The sequence below is a fragment of the Diplodia corticola genome (genome assembly GCF_001883845.1).
Source record: "Diplodia corticola strain CBS 112549 chromosome Unknown scaffold14, whole genome shotgun sequence".
Classification (NCBI taxonomy): domain Eukaryota; kingdom Fungi; phylum Ascomycota; class Dothideomycetes; order Botryosphaeriales; family Botryosphaeriaceae; genus Diplodia; species Diplodia corticola.
Genome location: NW_017971493.1, coordinates 315,106 through 342,711, shown reverse-complemented (window position 1 = coordinate 342,711; position 27,606 = coordinate 315,106). Strand labels below are relative to the sequence as shown.

General features: G+C 57.0%; 10 protein-coding genes across 10 annotated transcripts; 4 read left to right on the top strand and 6 right to left on the bottom strand.

Annotated features, from left to right (window-relative positions):
* Positions 1–84: 84 nt before the first annotated feature.
* BKCO1_14000114 (nucleoporin pom152) lies at positions 85–4,298 on the bottom strand (the record flags this gene model as incomplete). Its single annotated transcript, XM_020271023.1, has 3 exons — positions 85–3,373; positions 3,421–3,569; positions 3,621–4,298. 3 exons carry the CDS (start codon positions 4,296–4,298, stop codon positions 85–87), a joined length of 4,116 nt encoding a protein of 1,371 aa, XP_020132242.1.
* Positions 4,299–4,460: 162 nt separating this feature from the next.
* Positions 4,461–5,924, top strand: BKCO1_14000113 (ubiquitin carboxyl-terminal hydrolase; the record flags this gene model as incomplete). Its single annotated transcript, XM_020271022.1, has 4 exons — positions 4,461–4,625; positions 4,678–4,772; positions 4,857–5,138; positions 5,192–5,924. The coding sequence occupies 4 exons, from the start codon at positions 4,461–4,463 to the stop codon at positions 5,922–5,924; spliced, it is 1,275 nt and encodes a 424-aa protein (XP_020132240.1).
* A 309-nt stretch (positions 5,925–6,233) lies between these two features.
* Positions 6,234–7,013, bottom strand: BKCO1_14000112 (protease; the record flags this gene model as incomplete). The annotated part of the gene is made up of 1 exon (XM_020271021.1): positions 6,234–7,013. The coding sequence occupies one exon, from the start codon at positions 7,011–7,013 to the stop codon at positions 6,234–6,236; it is 780 nt and encodes a 259-aa protein (XP_020132129.1).
* A 648-nt stretch (positions 7,014–7,661) lies between these two features.
* Positions 7,662–9,244, top strand: BKCO1_14000111 (atp-dependent rna helicase dhh1; the record flags this gene model as incomplete). Its single annotated transcript, XM_020271020.1, has 2 exons — positions 7,662–8,369; positions 8,435–9,244. 2 exons carry the CDS (start codon positions 7,662–7,664, stop codon positions 9,242–9,244), a joined length of 1,518 nt encoding a protein of 505 aa, XP_020132238.1.
* Positions 9,245–11,378: 2,134 nt separating this feature from the next.
* BKCO1_14000110 (ibr finger domain protein) lies at positions 11,379–13,531 on the top strand (the record flags this gene model as incomplete). The annotated part of the gene is made up of 3 exons (XM_020271019.1): positions 11,379–12,538; positions 12,615–13,432; positions 13,509–13,531. The coding sequence occupies 3 exons, from the start codon at positions 11,379–11,381 to the stop codon at positions 13,529–13,531; spliced, it is 2,001 nt and encodes a 666-aa protein (XP_020132239.1).
* A 1,479-nt stretch (positions 13,532–15,010) lies between these two features.
* BKCO1_14000109 (nitrate transporter) lies at positions 15,011–16,701 on the bottom strand (the record flags this gene model as incomplete). Its single annotated transcript, XM_020271017.1, has 3 exons — positions 15,011–16,307; positions 16,369–16,467; positions 16,553–16,701. The coding sequence occupies 3 exons, from the start codon at positions 16,699–16,701 to the stop codon at positions 15,011–15,013; spliced, it is 1,545 nt and encodes a 514-aa protein (XP_020132175.1).
* Positions 16,702–18,462: 1,761 nt separating this feature from the next.
* Positions 18,463–20,175, bottom strand: BKCO1_14000108 (tam domain methyltransferase; the record flags this gene model as incomplete). Its single annotated transcript, XM_020271016.1, has 9 exons — positions 18,463–18,571; positions 18,648–19,212; positions 19,272–19,308; positions 19,367–19,389; positions 19,457–19,595; positions 19,668–19,690; positions 19,749–19,828; positions 19,889–19,923; positions 20,077–20,175. 9 exons carry the CDS (start codon positions 20,173–20,175, stop codon positions 18,463–18,465), a joined length of 1,110 nt encoding a protein of 369 aa, XP_020132174.1.
* A 675-nt stretch (positions 20,176–20,850) lies between these two features.
* On the bottom strand, positions 20,851–21,406 carry BKCO1_14000107 (stress-induced bacterial acidophilic repeat domain-containing protein; the record flags this gene model as incomplete). The annotated part of the gene is made up of 4 exons (XM_020271015.1): positions 20,851–20,946; positions 21,001–21,060; positions 21,120–21,167; positions 21,359–21,406. The coding sequence occupies 4 exons, from the start codon at positions 21,404–21,406 to the stop codon at positions 20,851–20,853; spliced, it is 252 nt and encodes an 83-aa protein (XP_020132173.1).
* A 462-nt stretch (positions 21,407–21,868) lies between these two features.
* Positions 21,869–23,453, top strand: BKCO1_14000106 (uracil-dna glycosylase; the record flags this gene model as incomplete). Its single annotated transcript, XM_020271014.1, has 3 exons — positions 21,869–22,215; positions 22,569–23,028; positions 23,340–23,453. The coding sequence occupies 3 exons, from the start codon at positions 21,869–21,871 to the stop codon at positions 23,451–23,453; spliced, it is 921 nt and encodes a 306-aa protein (XP_020132258.1).
* Positions 23,454–24,329: 876 nt separating this feature from the next.
* On the bottom strand, positions 24,330–27,272 carry BKCO1_14000105 (chromatin structure-remodeling complex protein rsc1; the record flags this gene model as incomplete). Its single annotated transcript, XM_020271013.1, has 2 exons — positions 24,330–27,054; positions 27,130–27,272. 2 exons carry the CDS (start codon positions 27,270–27,272, stop codon positions 24,330–24,332), a joined length of 2,868 nt encoding a protein of 955 aa, XP_020132259.1.
* Between the last annotated feature and the right edge of the window lie 334 nt (positions 27,273–27,606).

Genomic DNA, 27,606 nt, shown 5'->3' with positions numbered 1-27,606 from the left:
CTCCCCGCTATCATAACATAGACATACACGGTGGGGCCCCAATCATTTCAAGAACGAACCCCAAACCTCTCTTTCTTCCTCACTCTAATACCCTAACTTCTTCTGCCCCTTCCCGCCCTTGACCGCCCTCTGCCCACTCCCGCTCCCCACGACATAGTAGTCCTCGACATACCCACCACTACCCGCACCGCCGTCCGGATTCTTACTGAAACTACACCACGCATCCCTAATACTGATAACTTCGTACGTACCCTCCTCGCTCGACGTGATGCGCATGCTGTACTCGTTGCTAGTCAGACTCCTTGTCTCGAGCACCCTGCTGCGCTGACCGGGCCGTGCGTTCGTGGAGCGCGTGTACGTGAATTCGAAGGGCGGGGTGCCGCCGAACTCGAAGAGGATCTCTGCCTCGCCGCCCTCGTGGATGTCGACGCGCGTCTCCTTGCCGCGCGACACGCGCACGGATGGCATCTCGTGGATGGTCGCAGCGAGGTGCGTGTTGGCGCGGCACTGGCTGGCGCTGTCGGTGACGCCCGTGATGGCGAATGCGCCCGGCTTCTCCGCCAGCCGGCGGAACGTCGTGCCCTGCGAGATGGCCTTGAGCGTCGCGCCGTTGAACGTGTACAGGACCGAGAACGGCACCGCGCCCGAGAGCGCGTACGAGAGGCGGTCGCCGACGCAGAAGTCGGTGCGCGTGTCGAGCGGTGCGATCGCCGGCGCGTTGTGCACCGCGATTTGCACCCGCGGCGCGTCGCGGCTGGCCGACGAGAGGGCCGGCTTGTTGCGGCAGCCGCGCGCGTCGCGGACCTTGCGAATGGTGAGGCTGGACATGCCTAGGTGAAGGTGGCGATGGGGGATCCTGATGTTGTGCGTCGTGGCGGGAATGTTCGGGAATGACAACGTCTCGGCCTTGCTGGAGCCTGCGTGCTTCAGGTCGACTTCCAGATGGAATGGAGGAAGGCCGGTGAACTCGATCGGAATGACTTCCTCGCCATCCTCTTCGGTGTTGCAGTAGCTGTACGTCTTGCCGGGGGTCTTGAATTTGGCGGTCGGGCGAGGGTTGACCAACTGGTCCACCTTGAGCTGCTGGAACATCCTCGGGTTGTGATCGTAGTTATTGTCCGCCAGCTCAGTGAACTTGTACTGGTGAACGCCCGGTTTGGAGGTGTCCATTGAAACGGAGGCGATATTAAGTGCCGCGTTGATAGCCTTGACTTGGTAGCCAGAGCCGGGAGCGTGGTGCTCGTACCTGATGGTGTATGGTGGGCTGCCGGTGAGAGCGACATCGAGGCTGTCTTGGTCGCCTTCGCAAATTTCCTGCCTGATGTACTTGCTTCCATCGAACGTGACCGTGGTGCTCTCAGGGATCCTGAGAGTCGGTCTGGGGATCAAGCTGACCTCAAAGATCTTCGCAGCGGGGTCAACTGAACCAGGGCAGATTGCATCGCGAACGTCGAGCAGCTCGTACAAGCCCTTGCCGTTGACGTCGAGGAAATCGTTGGCGTTGTTGAGCGTCGTCGCGTGGACGTGGTCGTCGGGGTTCTCTGCGTTCTTGTACTTGACATGCCACGGCGCCTTTCCAGTGAGACGCATAGGAAGCTGCACTCTCGCGCCCTCCAAAGTGCGCAGGCTACGCCTGCCTTCGATCTGGCCGAAGTAACCCTTGGGGCGCTCGTGGCGAACGCTAATCTTGGCCTCTTCCTTCAGGAATTCCTTACAGCCAACAGCATCTGTGACACTTGCGAGAGCCAGCGTGTATTCACCACCCTGGTCGAGAGGCTCCGTGGTGATGGTGAAAGTCTCAGTCTCAATACCAGCGATCTCCCTCTTGATCCTCTTGCGTGCGTGCACAAGCTCGTATTCGAGAGTCCATGGTCCCTCTCCTTGCATCTTGACGCCAAACGTGACAGGCTCGTCGATACAGGCCTCGGTCTTGGCAGGCGCGTAAATAAAGTGTGCGGAAGCCGACGGTTTGACGTCCTGCTCCAGCACGAGGTTCTTGTGCTTCAGTGAATGACCCTTGTAAACATCGTCGCTGACGCTTGTGAAAGAGTACGTGTAATGACCGGCCTCTGGAGGCATGATGTCCACCTGGCCCCTGAGTCCCGTAACGTCCGTGTACATTGCTTGCTCAGCCTTTTCGCCCTTCTTGCGCATGGAGTACATGACCCTGAAAGGCGGAGTACCAATAAGGTCGAGGTTCACCCGCAATCCCAGAGGCCTGTTGGCGCACTTGTCGAAGATCGGAGCACTGGCGATGTCCAGATCGGGCTCCGGAGGATTCAGGAGAAGACAAGAGGCAGGTTCCTCAACGTCTCCTGCACAGTTGTCCGTAGAAACGGACTTGATTGTGTAGAGACCACTCTTCTGGATCGGGATCTTCTGGTTTGCAGACTTGATGACCTCGATCTTAGTCCGGTTTGCAGAGGTGTGTTCCCCATCGGAGGACAGTTCGTTTTCTGCAGTAAACATGTACTCGATGGTGTGAGGCGAGTCCGACAAGGCTTCCCGGTTCGCGGCCGTCGAAGAGAAGCGGATGGGGAGGGAAACCTTCTGACCCTTGGCGACCCGAAGTGGATGCTGGGAGTCGCAGCCGTGCAGGTTGATCGTCGGCCGCTCATAGACATAAAAGTTGCGGTGCAGCTTTTCATCCAATTTGGGAACTTCTCCCTCCTCGAGCTCGGGTGTATATTTGACAACGTTGCCCAAAGCGTCAGAGACCTCGTCCACATAGTAAGACCAGAGACCGGACTGCGAAAGGCCATCACTGAGCGAAACCTCAATGGAATGGGCGCTTGCCCAGGATACGTCAACCGGTCCGCTCCGGACCAAAGCGTCGTAGATGTGGTTGCGAGAAAGAGGCGAAACGTAATCGTCCGGCTGAAGGAATTCACTCTTGGCTTCACGTTCCCTTCCTTCCACCATTCTGCGGTACTTGAGCTGGAGTGGCGGGGTGCCAGAAACGACAATCCCGATGTCCGCGGATTCACCCTTGCAGCGGGTTTTGCTGCTGGGCTTGATGCGCGCCTCTGGGCAGGAAACCACCATTGCTTCCGACAACACCCGCGTTTGAACTTCGAGCTTAGATTCGTCAATGACCCTGCTGAGCTTGTAGTAACCCGATTTCTTGACGCTGTGATGCAGCAGCAAAGGCTCCTCCGGCAAATGCGTCTTCTTGGCCTTTTTTGCTTCCTTCACAAGATTCTTGACCTGCTTCTGCGATAGGGAAATGGTCTCGTTACCGCCGTTGTCGAGGTCGAAGCGCAGGATTTCGATGAGCATGGGGGTGGTCTGGTTGATCTGGATAGGAATTTTGATATCCTTGGTTGAGCCGCCCAGGCAAAAGGAATCCTGGTTTGGGTTGAGCACGGCGGAACTACCAATCGTTAGAGAAAGCATTTGAAGTCGCAAGGTGAGACGTACCCCTCCGGAAGAATGTGAATGACCTGTTTACCCAAGATAAGCGACTCGTTGTGTAGGACGGTCCACGGGTCCACGTTGTGTTCCTCGATAGCCAATTCGCGGTCGTAGACCAGCTTAAAAAGGCCAGTGAAGAAGGACGTGATTGGTATCTAATCCACGTAAGCACGCGCCGTTCAAAGATGGCATGATCCCCGGCTTACCCCGATCCTAAACATGAGCATGCCGTCGACCAAGGCGTGTACGAGGAACAGAAAGACCATGGTGGGTGTGGACCACTCCAGCCACGGTATTCTCAACACGGGCAGGCCGAACAGGAAGAGCCCGTCTATCATGACCCACTTCATGAACAGCCATAACGAGTCCGCCTCTTCATTGTGCAGGTTTATAAAATCGTACGCCCGCCAGGCCAGCAGAGCGCCGTAGAGAAAGAAGGCATAGAGGCGCTGTGTCGGGGCGGGGATGACGTCGGTCGACACAAGCGGGGCGGTGCCGTCGTTGGCCGGGTTCTTGTTCATGATGTTGATGTCGGTGAGGGGGGCGCGCACGCGCATGGGCTTGGCGTCGGGAGTGCCATCGGGTGCTGGAGCTCTCTGAGCTGTGTCGGGCGTTTGGGGATATGCGCCGTAGCGCAGGCGAGGAGTCGCGCTCATCTCATGCCGTGGCGGGGAGTCCAATCCACTGGGGCGAGCATCCACGGACACGCGGAGGGCGGAGCCAGGGAATGGGGGCTTGAGGTCGTCTGGGTTGGAGGCGCGGTGCAGTGTTTGGTGTTGATGCGTCTGCGCTGTCCGAAAACTGTTCGCGTCTTGCCCCGAGCTCGCCTGTCTCTCGACGCGCCGTAGGGCTGAGCTCCGTCCAAGCTCCGTCACCCTCACCATGCGCGCCCACCCGCCCCGATCGTTGCACCCTTCGCCAAGCTCGAGCGAATAGTGCCCACTCAGGATGCTGCCTTCGGCTGCCTACCATCCGCCATCCTCCGCACCCTTCAACCCTCACCTCACCCGCACCTGAATCGCCTGCGCCTCGCCAGCCCCGCGACCATGACGACCCGTGCGTCAAAGCGGAGGAAGGTCAAGGACACCAACGGCACATCCAACGGGCTCCCAGAGCAGAAGGACCGAGTCTTCCCCAACGATGCTTCCGTCGCAGCTACCACCGAGGACAAATGCAAATGGCAGGGATTCTGTGAGATCGAAAACGACCCTGTACGGGCTCATACTGCGTCACTTCAACTTGCATTCCGCTGATCGCACTCAGGCTTTCTTCAATGTCATGATTCAGGAATTTGGCGTCGAGGGTGTCAAGGTCCAGGAGGTCTTTGGTCTGGATGAAGCTCTGCTGGCTATGCTCCCGTAAGTAGCCCCTGCACGTGACGAGCAGTGCAGCAGTGCAGCAGTGCAGCAGTGCAGCAGTGCAGCAGCTTATTCCAGCGCCAGAAAGCCCGTACACGGTCTCATATTCCTCTTTCGCTACGTCGAGGACGACTTCATCCAGCAGGAAAGCACTTGCCCGGATCATGTGTGGTTCGCAAACCAGACTACCGGCAACGCCTGCGCCACTGTTGCTTTGCTCAATATCATCATGAACATTCCCCGTGTCGAGCTTGGAGACAACCTGCGGAGCTTCAAGGAATTTACCGAAACTTTCACACCAGCCGCCCGTGGAGACCAGATTGTGCACTACGACTTCGTGAAGAGCATTCACAACTCGTTCGCCAGGTGCGGATCCCCAGAGTGTTTACATTCCACAGATCATATTGACAACTTTCCAGGAAAATCGACATGATGAACATTGACCTCCAGATGCAGCACGACGCAACGAATAAGTCGAAGTCGGCATCGTCCAACAAGAAATCCAAGAACGCAGATGCCGCATTCCATTTCATCGCCTTCATGCCGATTGCTGGAGAAGTATGGAAGCTTGATGGGCTTGACCGGCAACCTCAGAAGCTGGAAAAGGTGGAAGGCGTTGATTGGCTGGAAGTCATCGCACCCAACCTTGAGGCGCGCATGGCTCAGTATGAAGAAGGTCAGATCGAGTTCGGTCTCCTTGCGCTCGTGCGGGATCCTCTTATGGACCATCGTCAATCTCTGGCCCAAAACATCAAGTTGATCTGCGCATACGAAGACCGCCTTTCCCAGATCAACCCAGAGTGGAGGGCTTTTGCGGTAACTGAAGATGGTGACGGTGATTCCGTCATCACGGGTCCTTCCTCCGAGCACTCGATCACCATTGCAGACATCCTTCAGGCCAAGATTCCCGAAGCGACTGAAAAAAAGATTAATGCGGACGACGACACCACTACATTGATTGACTTACGGCAGAGAGCCGTCACCGACCAGGCTGGCTTGAGAGCTGCGATCAGGGACGAAGAAACCACTGCCGCTGCGGACAGGCAGAAAGCAGAAAGCCGGAGACACGATTATGGTCCCGTGATCCAGACGTGGTTGAGAATGCTCGCGGAGGAAGGCGTGCTGAAGGACTTGATACAGGAAGTGGGCTAGATGCGCGATTCTCGGCATGACGTTTGCAGCTCTACGAAGGAAGAATACTCATCATTTTACTAAAGCGCTATGGTTAGAGCGTGAATATATTCGAGGAATATTAGCGTCACATAGCAAGTAGGAAGGACTCATCCTACGTTGCACGTGATTTGAAAACGTGGTAGCACTGGATTTTATTGTTTTTTTCCAAGGATCCGTGCTAGAAACACAAGCAGCTCGTTTATGTTTTCATTTTCAATTTTTTTTCCCTTGATCTAAGCGAGAGAGGATATTTGCTGGTGATACAGGTGTGCTGAGCGAGGTAGCACCTCAACGCCGGAAAGGGAAGCGAAGGCGGCGCAGGACCAGCAGATAGTAAACAGCGCCAAAGGCGGCACCGCCGAGGTGACTGCTGTGGCCAATCCCGCTGTTCGGGTCGTTCATGTAGAAGGCGCTGTAGGCAATGTAGGCGGAGAAGATTGCCCAAGCCGGGATGCCTATAGGTATGAACATCAATTGCCACCTCGCATTGGGGGCAATCAGGGCAGCAGTCGCGGCCAGGCCCGAAATAGCACCACTAGCTCCAGCAGCGCCGGCTACTTGTCTCGGGGATTCGCTTTGTTTCCGCTGGGCAGACCATCCCACAGAGCCAGCAATAGCGGCACCAAGGTAGAGGGTTGCGAAGCTGAGAGGGCGTATGCCAGGCAGGAATGAGATGACGGCGTCGCCAAAGGTTTTGAGCGCTACCATGTTGAAAATGAAATGCGGTATGCTGGCATGCGAGAAGGCGTGAGTGATGGCGGTCCACCATCGGCCGGTGTGCAGGTCTTCGTCTTTGAAAAAGAAATTGGTCGACAAGGCTTGGAGAACACGGGCCTTGCTGAGGTCGATCTGTTCACTTTTGATCTCGAAGGGTATGGTTCTGTCCGCGTATTTCCAGGCGACGAAGACGGCAGTGTTAAGCCCAAGGGCGCCATAGAGCAAGCGCTCGGATGACGCCTGGCCCGCCGACTGGAAGGAACTGTAGAAGCGGCGGGCAGAGGCAGCATAGAGCTGCGCCTTCGCTGGCGGCATCCTGACCGCACGGAACAGACCTGGGCGGAGGAACATTGACGCGGTCGCAAGAAGGTTGGTGGAGGTGGAGATGGGAATGAGGGCGCAGCCAGAGCTTGGAATGCGTGCGGCTGAGTCATGGGCCGTTCGCGAAATAACACCAATGACAGCGCGACGGGCCTGCATTACACCAATGGGGGCGGGGGACGTCTGAGCTTCTGAGGCAAGACCAAACCTGCCTTGCCTCTTCATCACACCCTCTGCCCTGCCCGCACCTCCACCCGACACACTCCTACACGCCCACGCGCTTGCGCCCAATCTCACCCTCCTCCTCTTCTTTGCGTCCGCTCTCGCACCTGCCCCGCGCTACTGCAGGTCTTTCCGTGCTCACCACACACATCCTCGCGACAGCTCCTCCGTGACTGCGAGCCTCGCCTAGGTACAGCTCCGCCACTACGCTCCCACCGCGCTGCCGAGTCGCCTCTCACCCCGACATCGACATCCGCCCTCCTTCGCGCGCTCATCCCTCCCGCAATCCGCGCCATCGCCCTTGCCGACGCCGACTTGCACGCCAGCAGCCACGTGCCCTAAATCGACTCCCTTGAGCTCCAACCCCGCGCGACACCTGCCCTCTGCCACCAGCCGGGCTGACCCGACCACGCCTTTACCTCCTCGCCCCACCACCGAACCCGCCCGCCTCACCCAATGGCAGCAGACATCACGAACCAGCTCGCTGCGGCGAGCCTGAACGAGTCGTCGGCCGACTGGAAGAACGGCCTCCACGCACCCCCGAAGGACAACAGAGTACAGACCGAAGATGTCACGGCAACCAAGGGCTTGGAGTTCGAGGATTTCTACATTAAGAGAGAGCTGATGATGGGCATCTTCGAGGCTGGCTTCGAGAAGCCGTCGCCCATCCAAGAAGAGACTATTCCCGTCGCCTTGACTGGCCGTGACATTCTGGCCCGCGCCAAGAACGGCACCGGCAAGACGGCCGCCTTCGCTATTCCAACTCTCGAGCGCATTAACCCCAAGAGCACCAAGACTCAGGCCCTGATCTTGGTGCCGACGAGAGAGCTCGCTCTCCAGACCTCGCAGGTCTGCAAGACCCTGGGCAAGCACCTGGGCATCAATGTCATGGTCACCACCGGAGGCACAGGCCTCAAGGACGACATCATCCGTTTGAGTGAGCCGGTCCACATCATTGTGGGTACGCCGGGTAGGATATTGGATCTGGCCAGCAAGGGCGTGGCCGATCTGTCGTCTTGTCCCACCTTCGTTATGGATGAGGCTGACAAGCTTCTTTCCCCCGAATTCACTCCCGTCATTGAACAGCTACTGGCCTTCCACCCCAAAGATCGCCAGGTCATGCTCTTTTCTGCAACTTTCCCCATTGTCGTGAAGAGCTTCAAGGTACGCGAAGACTTTCCTCGTCCAGTCGACGTAGTCGACCCTTCGGTTTTTAACAGGTGGCGTAGGACAAACACATGAATCAACCGTACGAAATCAACCTGATGGACGAACTTACCCTTCGCGGTATCACACAGTACTACGCCTTCGTTGAGGAGAAGCAGAAGGTCCACTGCTTGAACACGCTCTTCAACAAGCTCCAGATTAACCAGTCCATCATTTTCTGCAACTCGACCAATCGCGTCGAGCTTCTTGCCAAGAAAATCACCGAACTTGGCTACTCGTGCTTCTACTCTCACGCCAAGATGCTTCAGCACGCCCGTAACCGTGTCTTCCACGACTTCAGGAACGGCGTGTGCCGCAACTTGGTTTGTTCCGATCTTCTCACCCGCGGTATCGATATTCAGGCCGTCAATGTCGTCATCAACTTCGATTTCCCCAAGAATGCCGAGACGTACCTCCACCGTATCGGTCGTTCTGGTCGTTTTGGCCATCTGGGTTTGGCCATCAACTTGATCAACTGGGACGACCGCTTCAACCTCTACAAGATTGAGCAGGAGCTCGGCACCGAGATTCAGCCGATTCCCCAGACCATCGAGAAGAAGCTCTACGTCTACGAGTCCCCGGAGAGCATTCCTCGGCCCATTTCCAATGCTCCAGCAAACAGGGGACCTCCTCAGCAATCCCCGCATCCGCAGCAACCCCAGCAACCCCAGCAGGGACAGCCCCAGGAACTGGACCCGAACGCTCCTCGCGGAAACGCCCCGCACGGCGGCCGCGGCGGATATAGAGGACGTGGTGGCTACGTAGGCCAGCGCCGTGGTGGCGGCCAGCGCAATGGGTATAACGGACAACGTGCACCGCGGCCTCAGGCATAAATTCTAAGCTCTGAATCAGTTTCGGAGTTTAGAGGTTGAGGCACAAGTTCAGACTTCCAATTGCAAAACATCGTCGGCATCTCTCCCGGTTATTCGCCAAGGTCTTATGCTCCAGGAGCATGAGCGTTTTCTCTTTATTTTTTTTCCCTTTGCACATACTCACGTTTTCGCGACGACCACGATATCCGGACGGCTGGCCATGGGACTTGTCGCCTGGTTTTCTTTTCCTATCGGGTGTAGTGGGTCCATGCCGGCGCATGAACGGGTCACGAATCTTCCGGTTGTCGCATCTGTAAAACATGCGCCTTGGGTTTCTCACGGTTTTTTTTTCCCCTTGCACTTTTCTTTCTCCCTCCGATTTGCGTCGAGCATGGCGCCAGTCGCGATCTTGAATCGGCCTTCACTTCGCTCGATATCCCGATGCTTTTCCGCAGCTTTGCGGGCCGTTCCCATGGGGTTTCACGACAGGCGGCGTCCCTTTTGAACCAAAAAAAGTTCCATTACCTTCTTTGATTAGACGGCTCAGGGGTATGGCATCGGCGACGCCTGACAGTTGAGGGAACAACAACCACCATTAACGTCTACTCGACTTTCTCTACGTTGATGCAGGCCTCCCCTCGCGGCTCTGCACCTTCCACAAAGTAGCAAACATATTAATCTGGACAGATGTGCTCGCGGCGGCGAACACGTTCTTTGCGACGGACGAACGGAAAGACCTCTCTCCATTATGAGCGCCACCGCCACCGCTCATACAAACATGTATCAACCGTTGATCGCCTTTTCAAGCAATTGAAACGGACCGGATCAGTCTGGGCTTCTCCACGCAGCTCTGTAGGCCGCTACGAATTGTTCGGTATCCCTTGATCCCACCGACACGAACGAATTGAACGGACATTTGGCAGTCTGAGAGATTTGTCCTGGAGATAAGACCCGGTAGAAAGAAAAACCAGATACAAAAACTCTAAGAAGGATCCAGATTGGGAGACAGATAGTTCAGGGCACTGAAGGCTTTCTCTTTTGTGAGAGGAGAGAGGAGTTCTTTCGGCATGCCGACGTGATGATAGCTATCTGCCTTCTCAATGACAAAGCTTTTTTCCCTCTTATTCTTTGGGTTTGACCGTGATTGGTGTTTTCTTTTTTTTTTTGGTTCTCTTCATCCGTTAAATTCTCACTGCTTTCAGAACTTTCCACGGCAAAGTGCAGAGAATCTTACAACACTTAGCGTGTATACGGCGTCTCATCGATTCGCCCTCGATGGGCGAATGTCTTGTCGGGATCTTCTTTCGTCGCATAATCACATTACGGGTAAATTTTTTTTTTGACTAGCTCAAACGATTACGATGCTGATCGAACGACGATTACAGGTCCTCTCTTCGATTTTTGACGCCCCTCCGCTCGTATGTGTTTCGAATAACGGACGTAACGACTTGCATATTATTCTCGGCGACGACGGTGTGTGTTTGTTGTTAGGTACCACGTTGACCCAACCAACATGCTTGCTTGCTTTACTCTCTCACGGAGTACGAAACGAAATGTCTATCATTTATCTGGTGGGCCGGCTGGCCACGTCGCAGATCCCCATTCGTCCTTGTTCGTAGGCGATCGATCGAGGCGTGGAGGCGAGGCGTCACGCGAGTACTTTCTTGTCTCTGCTGATTGGAGGCAATTAAGAAAAATGAGGGAAAGAGAGGCTCTGTAGGTGTGGCTGCCAGCCCCGGCTATTCCCCGTGGGTGGATGGATGAATGGTGACGCGGGAGTGACGGTGTTGTCGTTGGGAAAGGGACGGTACGTGTCTCTAATACCTACATCCGCCGTAGGCGTCTTTTGCGGTCTTCTTTCGTGCTTCTCCCTTCTTAACCCCAACTCTTTCCCCCCCCCCCTCCTCTTCTCTTTCCTTTTCTCTTGCTCACGAGACACGCACGTCGCAAACCCTCCCTGTCGTCATGGCTTGTTGACAACCGCCCCCAACTCCTCGACCTCTTCGGTTGTTGGCTGGACCTCAAGGCACAAGACCTAGCGGGGCCATCGCATCCACCGCTTTAGACTAAGCAGCACGTTGCTGTCTCGTCTGGAGTGTGCATATATTCGTGCAGAGAGGGGATGAGGAATCGGAACAAAACGAAATCAACAACCATGCCCACCGCCGCAGTCGCTGCTACTCGTCTTCGCTCACCACAGAAACAAACCTCTGGCAATAGCAGCGACTACCTTTCCCTTGACGCGCCAACGAGTTGGAGCTGGGATGCTTGGGATGCTGGAGAGGACGCGAAAGGGGCGAAGAGGGAAAGGGAAGAGGTGAATTTTATCGACGACGACGACGCCAACGATGACGACGACGAGGATCTCGCGTGGCGGCTGCAGCTAGAGGCCCTGCAGGACATGGGTGGGGCTTGGGACGATGGCAGCGATGCGGAATTCGCGTTAATGCGGCAAGTTGCGGAGATTGAGGAGGCGGGGATGAAGGGGAGTAGGAAGAACGTGGGAGGGGAGGATGGGGTGGATGATGAGGAGTTGGCGCTGTTGCTGGCGTTGGAGGAGGCGGGAGGGTGGTGGTCGGCGGAGTCGAATGGAGAAGGGATGGGAATGGAGAGAAGCGTTAAGGGGGCAGCGGCGGAACTGGGAAAGGATGTTGTCGCGTCACCTAAGGTATTGTTGCAATCGCCATCGTCATCACCACCGTCAGCAGAGCAGTCGAAAACACCGCGGCATCATCCCTCACAGAAAAGTATGGTAGATCCTGGACGCGGATGTGGAAGCAGCAGCGGCAACAGTAGTAGTCATCTTGCAACGTCGTCGACCAGGGTTGGTGGATTGGCGGCGACTACCGACATCTGCGTCGTCTGCAACGATCCTTCTCCTCAGGACGCCACCCATCTTGGCCTTGCCGTCCTGCCATGCAACCACGCTTACTGCGCGACTTGCCTCAACGACCTCTTCCGCGCCACTATCAATGACCCGACGCTCTTCCCTCCACGATGTTGCGGCCTGCGTGTCCCTCTTGATAGTGATGGTGATGTTGATGATGAAGAGGGGGAAAATGATGGAGGCAGAACACAGCAACCTACCACAGCGAGCAAGGGTAGAGCAGGCGCGTGTTATAGACGCTGGTTGGATGCCGAGACAGTAATGGCGTTTGAGCGGCGAATGGCCAGCGTCAAGGGGCCAGTGGCGATGACGGCTGGCACCACTGAGGTTGATGAAGAGTTCTTGCGCATGGCAGAGGCGTGCGGATGGGCGAGGTGTTGCGGGTGCGGGCGGTTCGTGGAGTTGGAGTACGGGTGCAATCATATGCGGTATGTTGATGCCCCCTTTCCTTTCTTTTTTAGGCTGATCACGGGCACACTGACTGATTGCCATGGAAAATTCCAGGTGCTGCTGCGGCGCACATTTCTGCTATGCCTGCGGCAAGCCGTGGAAGACATGCGACTGTGCGCAGTGGGATGAAGAAAGGTTGCTCAAGAGGGCGACGGATCTCGTTGCTCCACCTCCTCCTGCTGTCGGAACAGCTGGGAGAGAGGCGGCGGTAGTAGTAGCACCGGCCGACGAAGACGTCGTCGAAGACGTCGTCGACGACTCCAACCGTCGGCAGCAGCGCCAACGACCGCCGCAGGATACCGAGCCCCCTGAACACCACCACATAAGTCGACATAATACAGCTTCACCAACACGTTCTCTCGTTCAACGGCAGCAGCGGCAACAGCAGCAACAACGGCAACGGCAACGGCAACAGCGCACTCATCCCGGACAACCACCATCAGCACCGCGAGCTGCAGGATCGCGGCCCCCTCCCACTCACCCTCATCATCCTCCTCCAGCTCCACCACCCCCACCACATCACCACAATGACGATACCAACGAGGGCAATAACAACACCACCACCCACGATACCATTCCCCCCGATGACCCACCCCCGCCCTATCCCGGCCCACCACTACCACCACTCTCGCTAGACCGCTACTACCCCTATCCCTACCCTTACTACCACAACAACATCCCTTCATACCACCACATCGACGCCGATCCTGCACGCCCGCGGCCCCTCACCCGCGCCGAATACGCGCGCCTGCGCGCCGCCGTGCGCACAGTGGTCGACGCGCTGAACGCAGTGCTGGCCGGGATGGACGGCGATGTGGATGGCGACGGTGGTGGTAACGGTGGCGGTGGCAGTGGCGGTAGCGCGGCCATGGGTGAGAGTGGTGGTCCGGCGGGATGTGGGCGGCGGCGCTGCGCTGGGGCGCATGGGAGATGGGTGGGGGTGGTTAGTGCCGATGCCGCTGCTGCGGTGACGGGAGAGAGGGGCGATCCGGGGCGGCGCCGGCGGTGCGATGGCGATGGCGGTGGTCTGCTGGAAAGGTGCGAGGTTTGCGCTGAGTGGTATGGGTTTGATATTTGGTATCGGCGCGGTGGCGGAGATGATGCGGGTGAAGGAGGCGGAGTGATGGTTTGTGAGGGGTGTGGGGTGAGGGCGTGTTGGTTTTGTAGGGAGTATAGGCTGTGAAGGGGATGGATGGTGTTTTTCGGTTCGCTTCTTGTTGGGCTATTCTGGTGGGTGGGTGCACAGTTTGGCGTCTGTGTGGGTGATGAAGGGGTTCTGGCGAATTTGGGGTGCGAATATGTTTTTTTCACGCCTTCCCCATGCAGTTATTGTCTTAACGGTCCAACTTCTCCTTGCTAGTCAGCAGATATGGTAATCAAGTCTCTATTTGTCAGTTGGTTAATTAACTCTCATCCCTCCATGGAGGTCCTACAGTTACGCTTCCCTACCACACCGAACTTTGAAAGGACGGCAAGTCGCAAACTCCCTCCACCCAAAGCCCAACGGGAATAACTCATACAACGCAAAAAGGCCAAACGGGCCGGTAACTCACCGACCGGGGGTCAGTGGCTTAGTCTATTTCCATATTTAGCCCACTCACTGTTTCCTCTCGCCCCTCCGCGGAGATGCACATTGGAATCACAACCTTAATTAGCCGCAGCCAGCCCCAAGCCCATACCTCATTTAGCCTCGAGCGCAAAATCTTCTTTTGACCTCATAGATAAAGAAAGGAACGGACGAGTGACATTCGCTGATTACCAACGAAGTGTCACTGGTCGGGAGATAGCGGCGTTGAGAGATACCTAGAAATGAGGATCGGATGGTAAGCTCTCCCGCGGAGATTGCCCACAAGGATCAGATCTCTGTTCGATTGGCGAGTGTGACTAATTGTGTGCTTAATCTGCTATCTAGATGCGATGCGCTGGTCTGAGGATACTGATAACGGTGGTGATGGCGCCTGATCCGCAATCTTTACGGTCTGATCGGCCGGCCCCCCAATCCTTGTAACGTCCATCCTCTTTCCTTTGTAGTACCTTGACGCGGCTGCAAGATTTTCTACATACGATCAGGTCCATTACTACGAGGTCCGGGCGCAGATCACGACAGAAAGGGAGGTCAGTCAGCTGCGTAACATATTTGAACAAGAACATCCGGATAAGAGCTTCAACTACCTCGCCTTGTTGTAACACTGAGTGAACAGGCGTCACATCTCTTTGTTCTCTTAGATGTAGGCATTGTCCATGCCATACAAGAAGATGGAAACGTAAGAAAACCTCCCATGCATTCCATTTCGAAGTACTAAACCCAAAACAAGCAAAGTGTATATGGATATCATCACAACGCAAAGGCCAAACCTTGGCCCCCATCATTGGCACCATCGTCTCTGAAGCATACATGACAGCATTTGGAGCAAGAGATAAAAACACCCCCCCCCCCCGATCTACCACGTCTAGTGACCACCAACCTGACCCTTTGGAATCGGTCTGATCCAGCTGACGGCCAAGTTCATCGCAATGCTAATCACCCCAATAATCCAAAAACACTTTGCATAATCGGTGCCATGATAGCGGAAAATGACGGCGAAGACGATACCACCCAGATTTCCCGCCGCGCCGGTTACGCCCGACACGATGCCGTTAGCGTGAGGATGGACGTGGGGCACGAGGGCGAAGTTGAGGCCGTTGCCACCCTCGAGGAAAAAGGCCATACCAGCCACCAAGCCGAACATGGTGCTCTCGCTGTGCGGATTCACGGCGCCGATGGCGATGAGAAAGGCGCCGGTGACGACGCCGTAGGCGTGGAGCAGCGCCTTCTTCGCCCACAGGCTGCCGTTGGTCGCGGCGTAGGCGCGGTCGGCGACGAGGCCGCCCAGCGGTCGGAATGCGCCGTTTAGGAGGCCGAACATGGCGGCCCAGTTGCCGCGCTCTTGGAGGTCGAGCGACGGGAAGTTCTTGGCGTAGAAGGAGCCCAAGATGCTGTTGACGGCGAGCTCGCAGCCGAAGCTGCAGAAGTAGCCTGCGGCGAGGGTGAGCGTCTGGAGAGAGACGAGCACCTTCATGGCCTCGCTGAACGACGGCTTCTGAACCACTTCACCTTTGGCCGCCTCGAGCATCTGTGCCTCGCTGATCTGCGCCTCCTTGTCCGACGGCAGGATGATGGTCCCCTTCTTGGTCGATGAGACAGAGCCAATGGGTGACTGCGTGCCACTCTTCTCCTTGGCCGGGATGCCGGTCAGAGAGCCGGGGACGTCAACAACACCACCGTCGCTGACGCTGTGTGAGCGCAGGTTAGCGTCAGCCACGGCCTGACGTTCCGACCACTTTCCCGTCGGGCAGTCGGGCGTGCACAACAGCATGGCGATGGCGGTGAAGGTGATCAGTATGCCGGGGACCACGAAGGCAACGCGCCAAGCGACGTGCTTGCGCAGGCCATCAGACACCAGGGATTCGTAAATGGCGGGCATGACGAAGTAGGTGATGCCACCGCCCATGTTGCCCAGGCCACCAGTGAGCGAGTTGGCGGTGCCGACAATGTTCTTGTCGTAGAAGCCCGTCGTCCACACCTGGCATGGCACGAAGCTCCCGCCCAGAATGCCAACGAAGAAACGGAGCACCATCAGACCGGTTGCATTGTGGACAGATCCGGCCAGGAAGGTGGGGATGGCACCCAGCAGCAAGCATCCGGCGAATGTCCAGCGCGGCCCAAAGCGGTCACTGGCGGGGCCAGCAATCAGTCGCACAATAAGTCTGTAAGACAATCAGCTTACCGTTTCTCCACGTCAACGAGATGGCATGGCGGGTGACGTACGTGGCCACGAGGGCGATGATGTTGGAATTGGCAATCTCGGCCTGTGAGAGGCCCAGATCCTCCTTGATGATGTCGGATAGCAAAGGCGGGAAGGCGTACCTGTCATGCACCCCAGATGCATCAGCCACTCGGACGGGAGAGATAAGGCCGTGGCAAGGATCGAACAGGAAACGGGCACACTTACCACGACCAGAAGGCGATCATGAAGCCAAACCAGGCGAAGAAGAATACGCGTCCGTAAAGGTCGAGCGGGTTGAGAACGGGGATAGACCGAGCTTTGCGGTTGATGGGGTTGACTTCCGGAGCCCGGAAGAGCAGAGACAGGCCAAACATGGCGGCGGCTGGTGCTGGAAGAGAGCTGCTGGAAAGCGGCGCTGGAGAAACAAGTCCACGCCCTGGCCTGCGGCGGTCCACACCGGACGCGCCGTGAGGTCTAATATAGGGGCCTGACGGGACAGATGGTCAGGCTTCTTTCGAAAGTATTCTCCGGCGGCATGCTATGTACACGGACAGTGCACGGCATGTCCGCGGGGAACGGACCCTGGCTGCAGATCCGCGAGTGCAGAGCAGCGGAGAAGGCTCGTGGGGTGGATGGCTGGGCTGGCTGGGCTGGCTGGGCTGGCTGGGCAGGCTGGGCTGAGCGTGTTGGCTGATAACAGCACTGGAAAACCCAGGTGTGCAGAGTCCGGAGGAACGCCACTGCCGGACGGACGCGCTCCGTCAGGCTCTCGCGGAACGCCTTATCGCGCCGCCAACAAAACCAATCACTCTGCCGTCCGTCCAAGTAGCGCCTCTCCATCCTATCAGCCGGCGCCGGTTTCGAGAGAGAATAAAGGGCTTCCAGACGCTCCTTCTCCGCGGCCTCGCACGCTTTTTGGCCTTCGCTGAGTCTTCGGGGCCGTCGTCTGATCAGCCACGACTTCTTTGGCCCTTGTGTGCATCTGGGCTTCTGGGCCTCTGCTTGGCTTCCTTCCGGCGGCTTCGCGCTAGCAGCGCCGTTGTCCGCGCTTCCATTCTCCAGCCGAAGGAGCCGCGTTCGCGCGCCGCCGTCGCTCCCAGAAGGCAGCGACACTGCCTCTGTTCAACCATCGGGGGGTGGCAGACCTGGTCTCTCGGCCGTCTGCCAGGCACAGGCGATTGTGGTTGAGCGAGTCCGCGGTCGAGGACCAGTCTTAGCGCTGTTGCACCGCATGTGCAGGGCCTCCTTATCTCTGCTGACTGTTCCCCAATCAGCTCCCGCAGTGCCGCTACCCGTGTGCCCGTCCGAACCTGCCGGGATTGTCGGCACCACCTCCGGCCATGACATTCACGTGTCCGGAGCCAAGAGATATATCAAATCCGCCCTGTTCTAAATCGCTCTTGCCTGTGCCAACCCGGTTTCTGATCGATCAGAGATCGGATTGAGCTGCGCCTCATGAGTGGCGTTGCTCGTAGACTGGCACGTCTACAGGCAAAGAAGAAGGTTGTGGGTTGTGTGACTCGAAAACAATCCTGAGAGCTAGTCCAAATATTGCCCATGCTCCAGTCTCCTGAAGCCTTTGTCTATTGCAAAAGAATATCCAAGTAGCCAAGTCTTCGCTGCCTTGACCGCGTCGCTTTCAGAAGGGCTTCCCTCTGAGAACTACCCACCACATCAGTCTCCTACAAACAAAGTACCGAAATAAAGCGCCTGCCACCAGAAGAAAAGTGAGGGGTGAAAAGAGACAAGACCCTCCTAAAGCGTCATGTGGATCCGGAGCAGCCCACTTCGTCCAGCAGCGGAGATCGCACTAAGCAGGAGAATATGTCCGGGAAAACGCCAGCCAACTCCTAATGACAGCAGAAGTGAGATAAAGCACAAGCCCCGAGATCCCGCGGAATTCCATCATCCGCATAATCAGATGATGAATGACGAAACGCCGGACCCGCAAGCCCACAAAAGCCCAGAACCCAGGCCGTTGAACGCCCAACTCTGAAAGCCAAAGAATAGGGCCATCTGTTCGTAAGAAATATGATGGCGAATCGAATCATGTTCGTGTCGTGGCCGTTTGTGCGTAGAGACATAGAGCTGTAGGCTCCTCAGCCGAGGAGCTGTTCTGAGGTAGAAAGCCCTGGTCAGGAGCTGCACTGCGGCGCTGTTGTTGCCTCCGCTGCCCCGGCTTCTTTGGCCTTTCCTGTTGCCTCGACTTCCCACGGCTCAGGTTTACGTCCCCAGACCACGTATCTGTTGTGGCCAAAAGGAGCGCCCGCGAAGTCAGCAATCCTGACCCCTGCTGCGATTGCGAGTGATGGGGACTTACACTTTGTGGTATGCGTGCACACTGCGATCTGATATCGCCTTGCGAACCTGCACAAGGTAAACCTCGATTTCGTCCTTGGTCCAGCCCAAACCGCGGTGGAACCATGCCAAACTGAAGGCCTGAATGCCCTCGAGTAGGCTGTTCTCGCTGAAGCGGCCCAGCATCTTCATCTGCGGGTCCTTGGGCCAAGGGTTGATGGGCAGTTTGAAGACCTCTTCATGCACGTCAACGAACCCTTGCTCCTCGTACCAGCGCTTCAACTTATTTGCTATACGCATAGGCCGACCCAGGTTCATCGCCGCCGCATCCTGCGTACGCGTCCACTCTGCAAATGGGTAGTCCGGTCCCATCGTCCCGTCGTCGCAATAAAGCGTTGAGTAGAACTCCTGCGATTCCATCCACCCGCCGGGTTTGAGGTACTTGTACGATTTCCTCACCACCTCTCGGAAATCCTCGAAGCTCCCTAATAGCACGCGGGTGTGGATGTAGTCGTAGGAATCTGGCTTGATCAGCCAGTCGTCCTCTTGAGCATCGTCAATTACGAATTGGACGTTTTCCGGCACCCCTAGAGGATCGTCAGCTCCACGGAAGACTTTGACGGTTGTTTCCCCAGCCTACACCTACATTCTGGCTGGATCGGCGAGAGATCGGTGCCCGTGATCTGCGCTTCTCGGTAAGCTCCTCGTTGTCTCGCAAGAACCGAACATCAAACCACCCACATCAGCTTCTGGGAACTCGCTTGCTGCAAGACGACTGTCAGCTCAAACAACGCTCTCACTGGAGCTGGGGGCGTCAACTCGGCGCCGTACCCATTTCAATCGCCCATTTCCCCGTCCCCGTCCCAATGTCCAGTATCCGCCGCGGCTCGTGCAATGGCGCGAAGTAGTCGCGCATGCCGAACAGCACCTTCAGGAGTTCATACTGCAGGTCCAGTCGCTCGCTCTCGGGCTACGTTGGGGCGGGCGTGGTGAGTACGGGAGCTGTGGGGTGACGCGAGCGAAGGGATATGTATGTACAAACCTCGTCGTTTGGAAAAAGGTACGCTGCCACGCAGGCCGGGTCAGCAGGCTCAGGAGGAGAGGGCGCGTCCGTTCGACTTACATCCTGAAGCATAGCGGTGATAGGTGCGGCCGTTCTCCTTGACGTAGTCGAATATGCTCTCGCGGACCGACTTGGTGCTGCTGCTTCGGTGTCAATCGGGCCTGCCTTTCCTCGCCTGGTTGGTTGGGGGGCCGGCGTACTTCGAACAGCTCTGCGAATCCTCCGACTGCTCGGACTATTGGCAACAGCGCACCCGTTAGCAGGCGTATCCCAGGACCGGCGCTCGCGGAAGGCGGCGTGCGACGGGACGACGCGGTGACGGTGCGGGCGCAAGAGCGGGGAGGGTCCGGGCGCGCAAGAGAACCAGAGCGGGAGGGGGCAAACGAACATCAGCTTCGATGATCGAGAAAGGGCTGTTGGCACCGACGGACGACGAGGACGACAGGCAGGCTGGCGGCACGGGTAGTCTGCGCTGCTCGTGGGACATTTTGGGGCCTGCCTCACTGACTGGGTGAATCCACAGTTACCGCAGTGCTGGGAAGAGATTCCGGAGAAGTGGTTCAGGCTTCAGCCAGAACCTGAGCATCTGGCGGGCTGCTTCAAGTCGGCGGGCCCGCCAGCCTGGGTCGCTTACCGCCGGATCGCGCCCAGTTAGGCCATAGCCCCCCGCTAGCCAGCTCCTCATCCGCAGCCCAACCATTTCTCCAGAGTGCAAGCGACGGCTCTCAGCTCCTGTTTCATGCCTGCACGTCCAGCCCAACCCGACGCGCGCTGACTCTGACTGCTCGACCGTGTCACTTGCTCCTGCCTCCGCCGCCCGTCCGGGCTGGCGCCGGAGCCTGCTCAGCCGGGGAATTGGCCCGGCCACATGCTGCAACACATCGCCCGAACCGTCACCATCACCGACGCTCCCGTCTCGCCGGTGGGCCCATCGTGCCGCGCCATGTCAGAGGTTTCCTGGAAGTTGCCATCACCGTCATGCAACAAGTCGCCCAGCATTATTATGCTCATCGGCCAGCAGTGAATTCCATCGTGCCATTGTGTCTGCCCAAGGCTGTCTAGCAATCCCGTAGGCGACAACCTGCCCGAGTACCCGTCATAAAGTCATGAGGAGATTCCATCACTCCACCAAGTGGTTCCGTGCCCCGCCGGTGTCCGACGTTCAGTGGGTGACGCCGCCCTTGTGGCCAGCTTCCTTGGCAGCCTCGCTGTTCTTGACGAACGTGCCGTCCGCGTTGCGGCCCGGCGGGTGGTTCTCCTGTGTTTTGGTCAGCTCTCGGCGCACTGCGTTGTGGGCTTGTGCTTCACTCACGCCGTGCGCGATGCCTGCAAAGGTGCCATCGGAATTACGCTCCTGCTCGGCAGAAGAGCCCTTTACACGAACTGCGTCAGCTTGATGTTCTCGGTTGATGAGGCAGGGTTTCGGCTTACGGTGTGCTGGGCAGAAGCATGGCCGCCTTTGGAAGCGATCTCGCGGACCTGGTTGAGTCAGCAAGTCTAAACGTTTGGCCTTAGGGCTCCATATGAGCGGGCTAAATGTAGGAACGCAAAGGTTGCTGTGAGTCCTTTTGGGGGAGAGCACGCTGCGTTCCCCGCTTTCTCGCATGTGGAGAAGCGCTGGGGCTTATCGTGATTGCGATACGCTTGTGGGAATGAGACTGGTCACATACCTCCTCAGTAGGGCGGTTGGCGAAGTTGGCGGGGTTGGTGTCAGCCATATTGGTCGGTTTTGTTATGTGCTCCGGGTTGGTATGTTTTGCAGGTGTGAGGTCGTGGAATTGGAGGCCTTGACGGAATGGAGGTTGTTGAAGAAACCGTCAGCAACAATCTCATCTGGCCTTCCTTTATAGATCTGCCATCTGCCATGCTGGCAACTCCTTCCCCGCAGAATAACAGGTCAAGACCGTTGCAGCCTGTTTGAGGTCATCGGTCATCTGCATGGCACGCCTGGACGCCGGGCATTATTGGCGTGTGACGCAACATCACATCAGTCATGTGGGACGTGCCTTCTACGCGCCGACGCGTCTCCCAGTCCGACGCGTGACACGCGACCCGGACCCCGGCCGCGATCGCCTTATCCAACGCGACGCGCAGCTGCCGCCTAACTCGACACTTCAACCACCACTTGTTTCGACCACAGTCTGCCCACCGCCGTCATTTTCTTACGCACACCCCTCGTCATGTCGCTCAAGCGCAAGGCAACAGACGCTGCCGCCACCGAGGCGAAGAAGCCAAAGGCCAATGGCAGCATCACGGCCTTCTTTGGCCCGCCCAAGCCCGTCGTGTCCGCCGATAATGCCGCCATCAAGCCGACTGCCAAGTTCGACAAAGACGCGTGGGCTGCGAAGCTCACTGATGAGCAGAAGGAGCTGTTGAAGCTCGAAATCGAAACTTTACACGAGAGCTGGCTGCTTCATCTCAAGGATGAGATTACCTCCCCAGAGTTTCTCAACCTCAAGCGCTTTATCCAGAAGGAGAAGGAGGCCGGGAAGAAGATCTTTCCGCCGGAAGCTGACGTGTACTCATGGTAAGTGCATATTTGATATCTATTCTGCTGGCTACCGTGCCGCCTGGCCTGCCAATCGTCGTGTCCGCCGATCTGTTCTGTCACCTCGCTTCACTTCCCGTGCCACAACCTGTTCACATGGAATTTCCATCTTTCAATCACCGAGATTGTCTCCGGTACTCCGGAGTCAGTTGGCTTGCTTGGCCAGCTAGAATTCCACCAAGAGTCGGATCCGCGTCCTTCCCAAATTCGCTGAGGTCCCGCCCCAAAGCTATCGCCGATTCAATGCCGATCGAGATTGCCTTGCAGCGGCGTGACTTTAGTCCTGTTCCGTCTCTCCTTCATATGCACGTCTGACTCTTTCTCCCAAACAGGTCTCGCCACACTCCTCTCAACACCGTCAAGGCTGTCATCCTAGGCCAAGACCCCTACCACAACTACAACCAAGCCCATGGTCTCTGCTTCTCCGTCCGGCCCCCTACTCCGGCCCCGCCGTCTCTCAAGAACATATATACTGCGCTCAAGAAACAATATCCCGACTTCGAGGCGCCTCCAAAGAACGGCGGGCTGTTGACCCCATGGGCGGACCGTGGTGTGCTGCTCCTGAACGCATGCTTGACTGTGCGTGCGCATGAAGCCAACAGCCACAGCCAAAAGGGCTGGGAACGCTTCACGCAAAAGGTCATCGACACGGTAAACCGCGTGCGTACGAATGGCGTCGTGTTCTTGGCATGGGGCACCCCGGCGCAGAACAGGTGCAGGAGTGTGAACGGTCAACGGCACCTGGTATTGAAGAGCGTTCATCCGAGCCCGCTGAGCGCTCACAAAGGATTTGTAAGTTGCTCTTCCGTCTTGATCCAAGTTACACACTATGCACGGGTGCCCAGTGATGAACGACCTCTTGTCGTAATCAGATACTTATGAGCCTCGTCGCTTGACTTGCTTGCCGCTCTCCTTGATACGACACACCTAGCGTCATTCCAATCGGAATAACCAGGTAGTTGTGTAGGGCGGGGCGTGTGCTTGTTGAGCGCGTAGGCGCTGATATTCAAAGAGAGCTCTGAGTGCACCGTGCATTTCCCTTCATATTCCCATCGAGACATACAATACAGCAAACGATGGACTGACAACGATTACACATGTAGTTTGATAACGAACACTTCAAGAAGGCCAATGAGTGGCTGACGCAACGTTACGGCGAGGAGAATGGCCCCATTGACTGGAGCCTTGGCATTCCCGCAGAGGAAGCAGGCGTCTGAGCTTACCAATCAGTGCATGCGAGTCGGCTTTTGACCATATCACGTGAAATGATTTGTTCGGGATAGGATGGTGGGATGAATGACAGGGTAAGCGCCCTTCTACAACTGTGGTCTTTCTTTATTACTTGTATAGGAGTTATAGGAGAGATTAGGATAAACAGGTGCTTCCTTCCTCGTTGGGAGGCCGGAATGAAAACGAAACAAAAGCTTTCTCCTTCTGTACGGATGATTTCGGTCGAGGAGTTCTCTAGGTACCTGTTGTTACCTACATCTTGGTAGATACAACCCCGTACGAAATCAAGTCGCAAAGCGGAGAAAACCTAGTCTAGGAAACCGATTTAAAGGTGTTGCATGCCAATGGTTACTCGAGTGGAAGGTGAAACATGAAGCAAAATGTAGCTAGCGAATACGCTTGCATAATATGGTTTGTGGCTACTCACCCACATTTCTTTTCAGTGTCTCTTTCAAAGACTGGCCCCGTTAAATGTTTTGAGTGACGAACCAACCAACAGGACAGACGAGTTGCTGTGTCGACACTTTGCCAACGTCTTGACGTGTTCACTAAAATTTCGCCATTGTTGGATTCCAGCTGACAATTCTATCGGTCTTATATTTGGTGTTTTCTCATACCGTTTCTTCCCCCAAATCTTTCCGGGCGACCTATCCTACTCCTACAGGGCAAAGAGAAAGCAAATCAAAACTCAGGGCACGTTCGTCCATCCCTTTCTTAGTATTTTCTAACCCAGTTCTTGATCTTCATCTTCCTTTAGCAAGAACACCACCATCATCACCACCCAGTCCTCCCATCCTCCCGTCCTCCCCGTCCTTCTCGTCCCGACACAAAGACCTATCCAAACCCCCACCTCCAATGCAACCCTAATCCTCCAACAACGCCCCCGTCCCCGTCACCCTAACCTCCAGCGAGCGCCTCCACCGCTCTTCTGCCTCCTCGCGCGCCAGCTCCTTCCTCAACAGCTCCTGCTGCGCCTCGCCCAGGCGGTTCAACTCCTGCTGCATGCGGCGCTTCCAACCATCATCACCGCTGACATCTGCGTCGTCGTCAGGTGCGAAAGCGAGGAGTTCTTCAAAATCGCGCTCGGTGGCGGCGCGGAGCTGTTGCTCGAGGGCCTTTGCGGCGCGGATGGTGAGGGCGTCGATTTGCTGGCGGAGGTCGACTTCGTCCTGCTGTGTGCGGGCCTTCTTGTTCGCAAGTGCTGCGCCCTCGGTCGCTGCTGCTTCGCCTCCGGCCGCCACTTTGCGTTTCCGCTCGCGCAGTAGCGCCTCGCGTTTCTTCTTGGCGGCGAGGTAACGGACGTCATGGGCCAGACCGCCGGCACCGACATTGTTGTTGCTGTTGTCGCCACTGCCACTGCCACTGCCCGGCGGCAGCGCGTCGAGCGGCGGCGCGGTGAAGAAAAGCACACGCCCTTGCTCGTCCTGTTGAAATTGGTCGCGGACGCGCGGCGGGATCGTGGCGTTGGTGTGGTCGTCGAGGCGGTAGACCTCAATCGCCTGGGCTGGCTTGTACGACTGCGGGTTGAGCACGCTGCCGCCCAGCGCGGGAGCGGCGCCGTAGGGCGTGTGTGGTGTCGCGTAGGGGTTGGTCACAGAGGCGGCGACGGCGGCGGTGCTGCTGGGGAGGTGCGAGGTGTGCTGCTGCGAACGGAGCTGCTGAGCGTAGAGGGTGGAAGGCATGGGCGGCCCGGTGGAATAGGTAGAGGGGACAGGTGTCGCGACGCTGGGAGGGGCGGCGTAGGCGCTTGTGTGGGGGGTGAGGCCTGTAGCAAAGCTGTTTGGGTGTGATGCGCCGAGGGGTTGCATCGGCGGGGCGGGTGAGGCGGAATGTTGATGGTAGGTGTGTGGCTGAGGAGTGTAGGCGGGTTGCGAATGGTGAGGTTGTGGCGTTGGGGCGGCACCTGGCGTTTGCGATGCTCCCATTGGAAAGTCTGGTCTTGGACCGCTAGCGCCATTTGCTGCATGGGCCGACATATTCGAGTCTTGACGCGGCGGCGGCGGAGGTTGCGGGGGCGGTGAGGGTGTTGGCTCTGGTGGTGGTGATTCTTTGGGGTCTCGGGGCCGCTTGTGGACTGCACCAATCTTTGGTGGGGCGTTTGCTGCTCCCCATTCAGGTTCCGGTAAATCGTCACTTTCCTTTGCCTCGTCCTTCAGAAGGTATGCAATGGGACTTGGCACCTTCCTGATCTTCCGTGGAGCATCAAACAGGTCCATTTCGTAGTCTTTGTCTCGGACCTCATCAGGCAAGCAACTAGCCCAGGTCTTGATTTTGTTGAGCTTGTGCTTCTCCTCGTTATACCGCGCCTCGCAAACATAAATCTCCTTGTCTGCAGGAAGATTCCTCGGCCGGCCCTTGTTGTAGCGTGTAAAGAACATGACGAAACATTTATCAATCACCTCATCAATGGGGTGGTCGCGATACTGTCCGGTCTTGACGACCTCGTTTTCGTAGAAATGGCGGTCGAAGCGATGCACCGTTTGCTCTGGTCTGTAGTACCAGCACGCGTTGACCCACTTACCACCCTCGGAGTCCTGCCATGTTCGATATATCTGAGCGACGATGGGCTTGGTCAAATCGTTGGCATTCTGGATGTGGACCCAGTCGCCAACCCTCCATAGCTCGCCGTTGTGCAGAATCCCTTCAGGCATGGGTATCCGGCCATCTTCCATGACATAGTCGGAGTCTGGCTTCTTCTTTTCTTCGTCGGCGGCCTTGCGGGATTCCTTCTGCAGATAGACGGCGTCCTTGTAGATTTGGCTTTCGTCCTCGTTGTACGACTTGGCGTTTTCAAACATGACTTCGACATCCTTCATGAACTGGTCGATGGACTGGTATTTCTTCCTCTTCAGCTTCTTTTTGAGTATGTCCATGGCCATGGGAATCTTGATCTCATTGTGGTACTCGGGCATGACGTTTTTGTCGGGCACGCGCTCGAAATGGCTGACCATCAGCTGGTTCTGATCGTTCCTGGGCTTCCGAATGGCCTTCATGATAGCCTTGATCCGAGCTTCCATCGGAGTATCTACCCGCGGTGGCCGGCCTCTCTTTTTGCGCGACTCGGCGTCATTTGCCGCCGCCTTGTCTTTGGTCTCCTCCTTGCCGCCTCCGCTTTCGCGTTTTGTGATGGCCGCGGTGGACCTAGGGCCGCCTCGCTTACGTCTCGGTTTCTCGTCCTCATCGTCGTCGTCCTCTTCATCGTCTTCCTCCTCCTCTTCCTCCTCTTCCTCTTCTTCTGGCTCCTCCGGCGCGGGGTCTTCGTAGGTGGGGATCTCGCCCAAATATGGTATCTTCGCCTCCGCTTCCACGATGATCTTTTCCTCGATCAAGCGCTTCAGTTCCGACTCGAAGAACTCCTTGATGACGAGCGCGTCTTGGTGTGCCTGTGAGTCCTGGCGGTTGTAGACCTGGGCGTTGTAGGTGATGAGGGAAAAGTCGCGGACGTAGTCCTCAAAGCTCGTGTACTCCCTGCCGTGGACCTTCTGTTTGATGATGCTCAGGGCCATGGGCTCCTTGATAACTTCGTAGTAATCGGGCAGTTGGCGTTTGTTGATCTTGCGCTGGAAGAGCTTGGATGGATCGTAACCACTGCGCGTCGTGAGCAAAGAGGTGCGCAGGTGGCTGCGACACTGCAGGGGTAGCGCGCGGGTACATGCGACTTACTCCTCGATCCTGTGGTTGTAAACATTGTTGAGCACTGTTTGCATGGCCTTCCATTTCTCCTCTGGAATGTCGCTCTCCGGGGCATCTGGCGCGGTTTCGGTGGTGGGGATTGGGGTCGCGCTGCCAGCATCCTGGGAGACCATGGTGGGCGATGCGCGCCAGGAGCGGCGTTGGGAGAAACGCTGCGGGCTGCGAGGAGCGAGGAGCGGGCGGGCGGTTCGCGAGAGGACGCGGTGCTGATGTCGCAGGAGCTGCTGGAGACGCGACAAGCACAAGCCGGCTCAGGCCCCAAGCCAAGTTGCCAGGGCGGAATCTGCGGCGCCTCGCCAAATGCTGGCGCTAGTCTGCGATGGGTAAGGCGCGGTGAAAGGGCTTGGCCCGAAACTTTTTGTCGCATCAAGACGCGCACAACCAGCGACCAGCAGCCGGCGACACGACGAAGCACGACCATTGCCAACCACACAGCCCCCGGTCTGG